The sequence below is a fragment of the Entelurus aequoreus genome, linkage group LG23 (genome assembly GCF_033978785.1).
Source record: "Entelurus aequoreus isolate RoL-2023_Sb linkage group LG23, RoL_Eaeq_v1.1, whole genome shotgun sequence".
In the NCBI taxonomy this organism is placed as follows: Eukaryota; Metazoa; Chordata; class Actinopteri; order Syngnathiformes; family Syngnathidae; genus Entelurus; species Entelurus aequoreus.
The window spans coordinates 29487984-29502321 of NC_084753.1; the positions used below are offsets into that span (position 1 = coordinate 29487984).

At 37.7% G+C, this 14338-nt stretch overlaps 1 protein-coding gene across 1 annotated transcript in view; it reads left to right on the top strand.

Annotated features, from left to right (window-relative positions):
- The window catches only part of LOC133640830 (zinc finger protein 106-like), a 53545-nt gene that overhangs the window by 5916 nt on the left and 33291 nt on the right, over positions 1–14338 (top strand). Inside the window, exons 3-6 of the mRNA XM_062034509.1 lie at positions 6843–6904; positions 6974–7177; positions 7248–8123; positions 13009–13291. Coding sequence (XP_061890493.1) covers positions 6843–6904; positions 6974–7177; positions 7248–8123; positions 13009–13291 — 1425 coding nt within the window. The remainder of the gene's footprint in view (positions 1–6842; positions 6905–6973; positions 7178–7247; positions 8124–13008; positions 13292–14338) is intronic.

Genomic DNA, 14338 nt, shown 5'->3' on the forward strand with positions numbered 1-14338 from the left:
TCCTGCTTTGGAAATAATTTGTACCCCTTTCAGACATTGCATTTAGTTCACATTAAAACATTCACATGTTGCACAATGAGATGTAAGCAGGGGATCATGTGTACATTCCTGCAACTTCCTGTTTGTAAAAAATATATTTTTATGAGTATTTATTTAATATACTAATAGCATTTCATGATTATTATTTATAAATTAAGATTCCTAATAAATGACACTAGAATAAGCACACATTTGATTGGTAAATCATAGTGCAAGGACCTTGAATGACACTTTATGTGTGGTGTTGGAGTTGTCCGACTTTTTGTGTGGCTGTAAACGCATCAATGGCTAAGTGCCATATGTGCATGTGTTGGCGCAAGTGAGAAAGAGCGAGCGGCTGCTGTTGATCTAACAAAGTTGCTTTTGGTTTGGTTTGTAGTGCAGAAAATGACCACTTTTGCTAGATATCATTTTTTTTACTAATGTTTTGGTGATGTGTTTTTGGCCGACAATAAAGAGTTTTGCTCAGTAAAGTGATGGATGGAATTCATGTCCTCAAAGCGTCTCGACAGACGTTACAATATTTGAACAATGATGACAAAAACTGTTTTCTCTGTCGTGTCCGTGTCGTGTTGAAAATTGTTATGCGCTTATTTTTTTATTTGATTTTGTGCGTGGCATAGATTTGCCGTGCGCAGAGGACGATTGAGCAGTGCGCAATTGCACAGGCGCGCACCTTAGAGGGAACGTTGCTGTCAATTCTCTAATATACTCTTTCATCCTAGACTTCTAGAGTGTTTGACTATCACATCACTCTAAATGTATAGACTATAAAGTTCACAAACATAAAGAGGGATCCTAGTGGGCCAGGCCAATCTTTCCTTATCTCTAAACTAAAACTGGGGAAATGTGTAGAGCAGGGGTCACCAACGCGGTGGCCGCGGGCACCAGGTCACCCGTAAGGACCAGATGAGTCGCCCGCGGGCCTGTTCTAAAAAAAAAGAAAATTAAAACATTTTTTTCAATTTTATTTTATTTTATTTTATTTTTAAAAAATTTAATCTACATAGAAAAAACACAAGATACACTTTCAATCAGTGCATCAACCCAAACAACCTCCCCCATGCACACTCATCCACACCCACTCACACAAAAGGGGTTATTTCTTTCTGCTACCAATATTCTGGTTCCCACAACATAGACAACACATCTGCAAGGGACACAGTCCCTGAAGCACACATGATTGTATAGGCTGCTGGTCCACTAACATTTTCATTAATTACTATTTTTTATGTAATTATTTTTATATTGTTTTACTTTCTTTTTTATCCAAGAAAATGTTTTTTATTTATTTATCTTATTTTATTTTATTTTTAAAAAAAAGGGCCTTATCTTCAACAGACCAGGTTGTCAATGAAATTAGATTTGTTTAAAGGGTTTTTTAAACCAGGCCCAGTCCAGATAATGTCCAAGTCGGACTCAGCAACACACACCTTCATTCATGTACACAGAAAAAAAAATTAGGGAACACAACAGATTGCATATAATTTATAAACAAAATTACATTTTCAAAATAAGCATTTATGTACAGTCCAGATTATGTCCAGGTCACTCAAATTAGGGAACACAACAACAGATATCATATAATCTATAAACATAATTATACTTTCAAAATAAGCCTTTGAGGACTTCTCATCTTTTTTTAAATGTTTTTTGGCATCATTATCGTTTTCAACCATGTAACTTTCTAAAGTTAGAAAATACTGAATAAATGTTTTAAAGAAAGTAATACTAAGTGAATATCTGTTTTTGGCCTTAAAAATAAACATTTTACCGAGTACTATAATTAAATTGACTAAATCATGATTGTCAATGAACTCTCCTAAAGTAACAGAAACCACATTAAAGGCCTACTGAAATGAATTTTTTTTATTTAAACGGGGATAGCAGATCTATTCTATGTGTCATACTTGATCATTTCGCGATATTGCCATATTTTTGCTGAAAGGATTTAGTATAGAACAACGACGATAAAGATTGCAACTTTTGGTATCTGATAAAAAAAAGGCTTGCACCTACCGGAAGTAGCGTGACGTAGTCAGTTGAACATATACGCAAAGTTCCCTATTGTTTACAATGATGGCCGCATGAAGTGAGAGAGATTCGGACCGAGAAAGCGACAATTTCCCCATTAATTTGAGCGAGGATGAAAGATTTGTGGATGAGTAAAGTGCAAGTGAAGGACTAGTGGGGAGTTGAAGCTATTCAGATAGGGAAGATGCTGTGAGAGCCGGGGGTGACCTGATATTCAGCTGGGAATGACTACAACAGTAAATAAACACAAGACATATATATACTCTATTAGCCACAACACAACCAGGCTTATATTTAATATGCCACAAATTAATCCTGCATAAAAACACCTGCGTGTTTGTTATGCTAGCTCCTAGCTCCTCTGCTAGCTCCTAGCTCCATAGAACACGCCAATACAATTCAAACACCTGATCAACACACACAATCACTCAGCCCAAAAGACCGTTTACCTAACCCAAGGTTCATAAAGCTTATATATTTTTAAAAAGTTACGTACGTGACGCGCACATACGGTCAAGTTATCGAATGTTTAGCAGCCAAGGCTGCATACTCACGGTACCTGATATTCAGCTGGGAATGACTACAACAGTAAATAAACACAAGACATATATATACTCTATTAGCCACAACACAACCAGGCTTATATTTAATATGCCACAAATTAATCCTGCATAATAACACCTGCGTGTTTGTTATGCTAGCTCCTAGCTCCTCTGCTAGCTCCTAGCTCCATAGAACACGCCAATACAATTCAAACACCCGATCAACACACACAATCACTCAGCCCAAAAGACCGTTCACCTAACCCAAGGTTCATAAAGCTTATATATTTTTAAAAAGTTACGTACGTGACGCGCACTTACGGTACGGTACGTGTTATGCTAGCTCCTAGCTCCTCTGCTAGCTCCTAGCTCCATAGAACACGCCAATACAATTCAAACACATGATCAACACACACAATCACTCAGCCCAAAAGACCGTTCACCTAACCCAAGGTTCATAAAGCTTATATATTTTAAAAAAGTTACGTACATACGCAAAAAAAAGCCAAAGCTGCATACTCACAGTAGCACGTCTGCGTCTTTGTCATCCAAATCAAAGTAATCCTGGTAAGAGTCTGTGTTGTCCCAGTTCTCTACAGGCGTCTGTGTATCCAAATCAAAAGTCCTCCTGGTTAGAGTCTCTGTTATCCGAGTTCTTCCATCTTGACTGCATCTTTCGGGAATGTAAACAAAGAAGCGCCGGCTGTGTACTGTTGTGGCTGACTACGTTCGAAAAATACGTCCATTTCGCACCGACAACTTTCTTCTTTGCTTGCTTGGCTTCCTTCTCCATAATGCAATGAACATGATTGAAACAGATTCACGAACACAGATGTCCAGAATACTGTGGAATTATGAAATGAAAACAGAGCGTTTTCGTATCGGCTTCAATGTGGAAGGCATACCCGTGTTCGTCGGGCTACGTCACGCGCATACGTCATCCTCAGAGGCGTTTCGAACCGGAAGTTTAGCGGCAAATTTAAAATGTCACTTTATAAGTTAACCCGGCCGTATTGGCATGTGTTATAATGTTAAGATTTCATCATTGATATATAAACTATCAGACTGCGTGGTCGGTAGTAGTGGGTTTCAGTAGGCCTTTAAGCTTCATAAACAAACCAATCCTTAAACACATTTTTTCAACTTCCACCCAAAACAAAGACACAATATGACAATACCAAAACAAATGCAGGGTGGATTCAGGCTCCTGACAACAAAATCGGCAATCATCTGACTCTGTCATATTCCATAATTTTAACATTTTCCCTGTGGGTAAGAAGTTATAAATAATTTTAATTTGAAAATAACGATTTTGCACATCGATAGTGGTTTTATAGATTAGTTTGAATATGGCATCCCATGGCAACGGGCAGTCAAAAAAGTCCTCCCATTTTCCATTTGTGTTGTATGAGGCAGCCTTCAAAGATTTCTTTATTAAATAAAAATTATATATTTTTCTATTTATTTTAGTTCCTTTTTGCCAACTAGAATTTCTTATTAGAGGTTTACAAACTAATAATTTAGTAGTTCCATAATTAATTATTTGTTTCCATCTTTTCCCAATGACTCCAGTTAGTTGATAAAATGAAAAGCTTGAGCAAGCATCACCATACATAGCTCTAAATTCATCATACTTCATAATTTTACCATTCTCATTGATAATATCATTGACAAAAATGATTCCTCTTTCAAACATATTTTTCCAAAAGAAAGGCTTTCCATCTATTACAATATTAGAGTTCATCCATATTAACTGCTTTTTCTGGCACATAAAATTGAAAACACCACCATGAGTGGATTGTTTCCTTTATGAACCCCGCCATATTTCCCAGCAGACTCTCTGGGAGGGGATCACTTGTAAAAAAGGATACCATTTCTTTTGATACAGTACATGTTTTTTGTCCAACAGGACATTTGTGTACCACTCAATGTTTAAATACATCTTTGGAAGAATTGATGCTTTTAAAGACAGACACATAGCTTCAAGGTTGAGAAGTTTTAGGCCCCCATATTCATACTCTTTGTACAAAACCTTTCTTTTAATCTTTTCTGGTTTGCCGTTCCAGACAAAATCGAAGACCCTCCGCTCATAAATCTTAAAAAAGTTTTGTGATGGAGCTGGTAATGACAAAAACAAATAAATAAATTGAGGAATAATTAACGAGTTGGCAATAGACATTTTACCATACAAGGTTAGGGATTTCCCTTTCCATAATTGCATAATTTTGTCCAGCTTTCTTAGTCGATTATCATAATTTACTGAGCCTAGATCTTCCAGATTTTCTGGGACAACAACACCAAGTATGTTAACTGGTCCATCTGTCCACAAAACAGGCACTTTGCATTCCATTCGAAAGGACGTTCCCTTTAGATTTCCGATCCTTAACATTTTACATTCATCATAATTAAGCTTAAGGCCAGATTGCTGTGAAAATATGTCCAAAAGATCAAGAAGGTTCCGCAAACAATGAGGAAAAATCTTATCTTTGTGAATCAGCCTTTTCTGACATGAACTTCATCAAGAACAAACACAGAACACGCCTCACTGATGCACATCTGCAAGACTCACTCAGAGTTGCGGTGTCAAGTTACACACCAGAGTACAACACACTAGTTAACAGCATGCAATGCCAGGCTTCCCACTAACTGACAAAGAAACAGATAACCGATTTGGTGTCCAGTTCAAAGTGTGACATGATTTAAAAATTTGAGAGTTTACTTTTGTATTTTACATGAGTTATTATTTGTACAAACATGGTGCAAAGTAATTCATGACTTGTTAAAAAATGTTAGTGGCTAGCTAGTTAAAATGGGATATTGTGATTTCACAAAACTGTCTTAGAAGTGATCATTTGAAAATGTTCAATTTGAAAAATGTGCACTTAGAGAAAATATAAAAATAAAGTGTTGCATATTGATATTTATCTGTTTCTATATATATTTATTGTGAGAAATCATTAAGATGATCAGTGTTTCCACAAAGATAAATATCATTAATTATTAATAATAACAGAGGTAAAGGTAAATTGAGCAAAATGGCTACTTCTGGCAATTTATTTAAGTGTGTATCTAACTGGTAGCCCTTCGCATTAATCAGTACCCAAGATGTAGCCCTTGGTTTCAAAAAGGTTGGTGACCCCTGGTGTAGAGTGTTCTGGGCTTCAGACATGATTTTGTGTCAGAATTCTTTGAGGAAAAAACGCCTGGTTAGGCTTTGTGTATGTAAAAATAAAGTTAAAGTACCGGTACTTATTTGGTTTACAGCTATGTTGTTATTATGCTGTTTGTTACTTATGTATGTTATGTTGCAGCTATTTAAAATAGTTTTGTCAATTTGTTCTGGCCAGAAACAAATTGGCCTTTGTAACATATCTTTGTCTATGTGTGTTGTATGTAGACCACATTGCTTAGCAGAGTTCAGTGATGCAAATGCATGTCAAGTTGATCAACACATTGTATTATTCTGCAGTGCAATAACAGTACTGAAATGAAGGCTAAAGGGCATTAATGGGAGCTTTAAAAAAAAGAAAAAGAAAAAAATAAGTAACTAAATAGTTACTTTTCAAAGTAACGCATTACTTTTTGGTGTAAGTAACTGAGTTAGTAACTGAGTTACTTTTGAAATGAAGTAACTAGTAACTATAACTAGTTACTGGTTTTCAGTAACTAACCCAACACTGTATATATATATATATATATATATATATATATATATATATATATATATATATATTCATTCCTTGCGCACTAATTGACTGAAAGAGCGCGCACTTGCAGCTGATGATACCACATTATCGATGAGAAAATGCATTTTTAGACAATACGATTTGCCTGAGCGACTAGGAGACTCCGAGAGTAACAAGCGGTAGAAAATGTATTAGAAAGTACAGATTTTTTTAAATAATACTTTAAAAAAAAAAAAAAAATATATATATATGTTTTTTTTTAAACTTGGGACTTCCCACGGGCCGGATTTTGGACGCTGGCGGGCCGGGTCCGTAGTTTGGTGACCCCTGGATTAGACAGTCTGCAATTATGCCTTCAAATAACTTCTGGTTCTGGTGTCTCGCTATTTGGGAGAAAAAAAAAATGTTTTGTCATTTTTTGTATTTCAAAATGCAATTAAAATAAAATTGTTGTTTTGTTGTTTTTAATTTCCATTCATGAAAAAAACCATTCAATGACTAAAACATACACTGTCCTAATGCTGGATGTGTCACATTGCAGGAATCATTGCATCATATACATGGTATGAAACACCACAGAGAGCTGGACTTAGTGCTGGGCAAGTAAGTTAAGTCCACACAAGTTTACCCAAGAAGGTGGTCTGTGTCATTTCTGCTCTTTTCCCTAAACAGTGTCTACTGTCATGACTGCCAGGCATGCAATATGTCCTCCATGGATATCAGTCAATACACCATACACGTGCGCACCTTTCAACATCAAACCAATTTGAGCAAGCTATATAAACAGAACGTTAAGGCCAATTCACTTAACAAAACTCTCGGCCCAGAGACCATCAAGATGCTCAAGGACAGGAACAAGAACCTATCGAAATATGGGTAAGATTTAGACCTTTTTATTCAGTTGGTTTATAGAACTAAGAATTAACATTTCTTGTTCCACCAACAGGAAAAAAGAAGCGAAAAAGATGAAAAAGAAACAGAAACAAGTTGCTGGGCAGAAACGGGCGACAACACTGCAAGAAGCCAGTCGACAACACAACGCGGTGCACCCAGGTCCTGGTCCTACTCGATTCAAACAAGGGAACCATACTGCTGTCGTCCAAAACAAGGAGAATAAACTGCATGAACACTTTGCCGATAGAAGCAACCACTTTAAAAACGGCAGCCAGTTCGGTGGCGCCGAGATCCCAAGGCCAAATATGGTCCAACATCACGATCATGTGTACCAGCTTGAGCACAACATCGATTTCACTAGCGATCAGCTCCCTGAGGTAGGAAGCTTTATCTTCGACCAAGATGAGCATAGCGGATCTTCTCAACTGCAGCAAAGTGCTTCTGTGCCGCCCAAGTGCACGCCCCATCTGGTTTCTATAGAGGACATGGACGTCAACATCATGCTAAAGGAAATTAGACGGGCGCTTGGTGTAAGGGAGCCGTGCAGGGCGGATCGGGAAGCCCGAAAACAGAGCGCCGCAGAGTCGGGAGCTCGGCCGTCTGAGGATTGCTCGTCAAACGCCAACAAGAACGTCAAAACACCTCAAAGAAACGCCGTCAACCCTGCTGGTGGGAAACCAGTATGCGACCCTGGCCCCTCAGTCAGCAGGGAGACGAGCCAGTCGCTTGGCTCCGCGTCCGCAGTCGAGTCCAACGGGAGCAGTAGAGGCAAGGTTCGGATCGCTCACAAAGCAACAGGAGAGGTCGGTGTGAGAAAAGCCATCCCAAAGTCTCCCGCTTTGTCCGGGCCTAAATGGAATCAGAAGTCAAAGCAGACACACAATGAGATGAAGACCAACACACAGAAGAGCAAAGATGCGGTTCCAAGGTGAGGGAATCGATACAACTAGAGATGTCCGATAATGGCTTTTTTGCCGATATTGTCCAACTCTTTATTACAGATTCCGATATCAACCAATACCGATATATACAGTCGTGGAATGAACACATTATTATGCCTAATTTTGTTGTGATGCCCCGCTGGATGCATTAAACAATGTAACTTTACCATGAATTGATTAACGTGGACCCCGACTTAAACAAGTTGAAAAACTTATTGGGGTGTTATTATTATTATTATTAGCCTTTATTTAACCAGGTAAAATCCCATTGAGATCAAAGATCTCTTTTCCAAGGGAGACCTGGCCAAGAGGGCAGCAGCAAGGTTACATTAAAAACAGTAAACAAATACATAAAACATCACATTTACGACATTAAAACTTGCTCACATAACACATGTGCATACAGACAAGGTAGACTGCAGTCCTTTCACAGAAGCTTTAAACTCATTCAACGTAACAAGGGTTTGAAGTTTAATATTCGATTGTAGGTTATTCCAAGCCTTCGCTGCTGAAAACCTAAATGCTTTCTTGCCCAGTTCAGTTCTTACGTTGGGGACGACAAATTGCAGAACATTCATTGAACGAAGATTGTGACTTCCTTGTTTCTTTGTTAAAAGACAAGACAGATAAGATGGAGTGATACCCAGAATGGTTTTGTAGATGAAAACATACCAATGATTGAGGCGTCGAGCACATAAAGATGTCCAGTTAACCATTGAGTATAATACGCAATGGTGAGTAAGGGGAGCGCAGTTGGTGATAAATCTCAGTGCACCGTGGTACACACTATCCAGCTTGTGAAGACAACCAGCAGTAGCATTCATGTACAACACATCTCCATAGTCAATAACAGGTAAGAAGGTTGTTTCCACCAATTTCTGTTTCACAGTAAAAGAAAAGCAAGACTTGTTTCTATAATAAAATCCCAGTAAAAGTTTCAGTTTTTTTACAACATACTGAATGTGCTCCTTAAAACTCAAGTGGTCATCAATTAAAAATCCTAAATATTTAAAAGCACATACTAACATAATTTGTTGCCCATTTCTTGTTAAAATGTTCTCACACAGTGCTGATCTTACAGTTTTTGATGTGGTAAAGAACATACACTTTGTTTTCTCTGCATTTAAAACCAATTGAAGATAGCAAAGTTGTTCTTGTACTCTGTCAAATGCATGTTGTAGATATTTAAAGGCCTCAGCAGGAGTGGGTGCTGTACAGTATATGACGGTATCATCAGCATAGAAATGGAAAGTTGAGTTCGGAATATTCTGTCCAAGATTAATGTTACCATTTAGTGGTCAATTGTACGGAATATGTACTGTACTGTGCAATCTACTAATACAAGTTTCAATCAATCAATCAAAAACAAGGTTTTCCAAAATAAGAGAACAACTTCAACACCAGTTGAAGTTTGTTGAAGTTGAAGTCCAAAAATGCCAACATGGCACTGCCATATTTATTATTCAAGTCAAAAAGTGTATTATTTTTTTTAACATGCCTCAAAACAGCAGCTTGGAATTTGGGACATGCTCTCCCTGAGATAATCCTGATACCCACTACAACTATGGGAAATACTATACTTTGACTTTCACAAAGTGCATTATTTTTTTAAACATGGCTCAAAACAACAGCTACAAAAACAATGAAGGCACACAGCTTCAGTCCAGAGTATACTAGAGCATACTTGCCAACCTTGAGACCTCCGAATTCGGGAGATGGGGGTGAGGGAGCGGGGGGTGTATATTGTAGCGTCTCGGAAGAGTTAGTGCTGCAAGGGGTTCTGGGTATTTGTTCTGTTGTGTTTATGTTGTGTTACGGTGCGGATGTTCTCCCGAAATATGTTTGTCATTCTTGTTTGGTGTGGGTTCACAGTGTGGCGTATATTTGTAACAGTGTTAGTTGTTCATACGGCCACCCTCAGTGTGACCTGTATGGCTGTTGATCAAGTATGCCTTGCATTCACTTCTGTGTGTGAAAAGCCGTAAATATTATGTGACTGGGCCGGCACGCTGTTTGTATGGAGGAAAAGCGGACGTGACGACAGGTTGTAGAGGATGCTAAAGGCAGTGCCTTTAAGGCACGCCCCCAATAATGTTGTACGGGTGGAAATCGGGAGAAATTTGGGAGAATGGTTGCCCCGGGAGATTTTCGGGAGGAGCACTGAAATTCGTGAGTCTCCCGGGAAAATCGGGAGGTTGAAACCGATAATTTCCGATATTACATTTTAAAGCATTTATCGACCGATAATATCAGCCTGCCGATTGACATCGCTAGATACACTTGGAAAAGTCTGACTTGACAGTCACCACGTGCAGGGGTGTTCCAATTATTGGCCAATAAAAAAGAGCTGCAGGCCACAAATCACTTCCTCCAGGATTTTGCGTTTTTTTTTTTAGATTGTTGCGTCCTAAAGTACCCGAATTTGCGGCAGCTTTTTCGGAAAGTTGCAATGTTTTGAGGCTTATTTTTTTTCCGATAACATTAAGTCTGCTTATCTCAGGGCATTCAATCGATCGCAACTGGACTGTTTGATTTGTCTTAAAAGACGTTTAGCCCTGAGATGACAATGACCTGGACATTCATAGACATTAAATGTTAAATGTTCCTTGTAACTTCAACCTCAAAAAGCACAGGATTTCAACAGAATTTAGAAAACAAATACTGTATTAATGTTTTACTTATTTTATACCTCATAGACTTAAAAGTAGACGCTGCATGGCAGTAAAAGCACATGCTCTTGAGTTTATTGTCAAATTATTGTGCCGTTTTACCAAATTATAACTAATGATATTAATTAATTACGATTAGAGAAAGACACCCCCAAAGGCTTCCTTATTGTCTGCTCTGTTGTCCACAAGTTGCAGACATTGTCCGTGTATGTTTTACGCTTAAAATGTCTTCTAACATCTTAAACATTGATTTATGTTCCAACACATTTCCCCCCGCACGTTAAGCGCATATGTAAACTGTTGAGACCGACCTGTAGTTTTTTGTGTTTTTTTTTGGATAAATGAGAGACAATAAGAGGTTATCACATTTCAAACATCTCTATCATGTAAATATTGCCTCTTTGATAGGTCAGTGTTGCAAATGAAAATATTCTTAATTGCCTTACCCTGGATAAATAGATAAAATATACAGTACAGGCCAAAAGTTTGGACACACCTTCTCATTTCAATGCGTTTTCTTTTTTTTCCATGACTATTTACATTGTAGATTGTCACTGAAGGCATCAAAACTATGACACCTGTGAAGTGAAAACCATTTTAGGTGACTACCTCTTGAAGCTCATGGAGAGAATGCCAAGAGTGTGCAAAGCAGTAATCAGAGCAAAGGGTGGCTATTTTGAAGAAACTAGAATATAAAACATGTTTTCGGTTATTTCACCTTTTTTTGTTAAGTACATAACTCCACATGTGTTCATTAATTGTTTTGATGCCTTCAGTGACAATCTACAATGTGAATAGTCATTAAAATAAAGAAAACTCATTGAATGAGAAGGTGTGTCCAAACTTTTGGGCTGTACTGTATATAAAATACATGAAAACTAAGAAGTGAGGATTCCACTGTGTTGCTTAATGTTTATCTACTACATTACCTAAAAGGCTTATAGTGCTGCAGACCGGAACCAGATGTAGGTCTGCCATGCGGGAAGATGATAGTTGTGGCGTTTGAGCAATACAGTGTGGATATATTGTTACACATTGCTGTTCGTGCTTTGTCTACACAAGAAACAAACATACACTACCGTTTAAAAGTTTGGGGTCACCCAAACAATTTTGTGGAATAGCCTTCATTTCTAAGAACAAGAATAGACTGTCGAGTTTCAGATGAAAGTTCTCTTTTTCTGGCCATTTTGAGCGTTTAATTGACCCCACAAATGTGATGCTCCAGAAACTCAATCTGCTCAAAGGAAGGTCAGTTTTGTAGCTTCTGTAATGAGCTAAACTGTTTTCAGATGTGTGAACATGATTGCACAAGGGTTTTCTAATCCTCAATTAGCCTTCTGAGCCAATGAGCAAACACATTGTACCATTAGAACACTGGAGTGATAGTTGCTGGAAATGGGCCTCTATACACCTATGTAGATATTGCACCAAAAACCAGACATTTGCAGCTAGAATAGTCATTTACCACATTAGCAATGTATAGAGTGTATTTCTTTAAAGTTAAGACTAGTTTAAAGTTATCTTCATTGAAAAGTACAGTGCTTTTCCTTCAAAAATAAGGACATTTCAATGTGACCCCAAACTTTTGAACGGTAGTGTACGTTTCGATCAGATAGCTGACATGCGCGTTTGAGCGGTGCTCAGAGTGAAATTTGATTGGCAAAAATGTGCGAGGAAAGTTGCGAGCCAGACTTTGCAAGTTTCCACCCCTGACATATACAGTTGGTTAGATTTTCTTAAAAAAACAAACCGGTAAAGGTAAAGTTCACAAATAAGGTAAATATGGAATTACGATATGTTAAAGGCCATGATGTGGGCTGTCCAATATATGTAATGTGTAACCAATGCAGTACACTCTTATAACAATCAATCAAACCTTATTTATGAAGCGCTTTTCATATATAAAAGAAATGCAACGCAAAGTGCTTTACAAAGTTAAAAAGAATACCCCGGTGACCAATATCCCCCATTATCACACACGGACACACGGACATAGATATCAAACACACACGCACAGATATGCAACTATATGGACAAATGATTGCATGGCTGAGTACAGAGGAGACATGTGAGTAAACACTATCAGCCATTATATGGTAACATTATGACCAAATAGGCAATTGTGTACCTACTATTAAAATCACAAATTGCACAAATACATTGTTTTTACCAGTTATTTTATGTGTTCTTTTTTTGGCTGCAGGTTTGGTATTCAGATGGCAAACCCCAAGCATAACCAAACTCCATCTGTCGCTGATGACCTACCGCTCTCAGAGGGCTTCCACTGGGAGTCCCTCTTAATTCCAGATCCTGGTCCTCCTCGCCAAGGCTCGCCGGTGAGTGCGCCTCATGCGGCGACCGTGTCAGAGTCGAGGACACAAGCACCAAATGTCGAGCACCCGCCTCCAACTGCAGCCGTCTCTGTCAAAGTGGAACGCAAGAATGACAATGATGACGCCAGGAAGAGGAAATGCCAAGAACCACAAGTTAGTTTTTTAGAATATAACACCAGATTCACTTTTTTTTTTTTCCTGAGAAAAACACATTTGTTTTATATTTGGAGTGAGAGATTTTTACCTTCAAACAAATAGGTGGTGCCAAAGGACTTCTCCCCAAGCGAGTGAGAGCATTTCTTCCTGTCACTCACATAAACTCGTGATGTAGAACTTCCATTTTTATTTACATTTCATTCACTCAATATTAAATACAAGTCACTGATACATTCAAATAAATAATGAATGAAAAGGAGCAGGAAGAAGTATAAACTCATAATATCTGCAAATTCACCATTAAGTCAAAAACTCCTTTGTCCCACACGCCATTAGACTGTACAACTCCTCTCTGGGGGGGAGGGGGTACTAGGATGACAGGAGATGCAAAACAATAACAGTGAAATACTTTTTAATAACATGGTCACCACTGCCTAGTTTCTCTTGTTATATTCTTATTTTACTGTTATATTTTTATTCTCATCGTTGCTTTTTATTTTTATTCTATTGTAATATTTTTCTATTTTGTCTCCATTTATACCCCCATTATTTACTTTTTACAATTTTGTACACTGCTGCTGGAATTAAAATTTTCCTGAGGGAACTCTCCCGAAGGAATCAATAAAGTACTATCTATCTATCTATCTATTAGTTATTAAACTTCGAAGACTATTAAAGCCATATTTCATAACACGCAAAGAAGAAAAAAATACAGCAGCTTACTCTTTTCAATATAATGATTTTGCGTAGTTTTTTAAATACAGAGAGGGATTCACATTGCTTTGTTCCATAAACTAACATATTTTGATTGAAATGCATCTTTCCATTGTTACTGTTCTAACTCCTAATTAAAAACAAATCTCAGTTCCTTTTAGGTCAGAATCTCTTTTTATTTTTACAAATCTGTTTAGAATTATGTGTGGTAGGATTTCTCTTTGCGCTTTTTACATATTTTTTAGAACATTGCCCTCTACCAGTTCATTACATTTCAATAAGTTTAACTGTTTAAATATAAGGTTTGTGGGTTCCCTGTATCAACTTCCA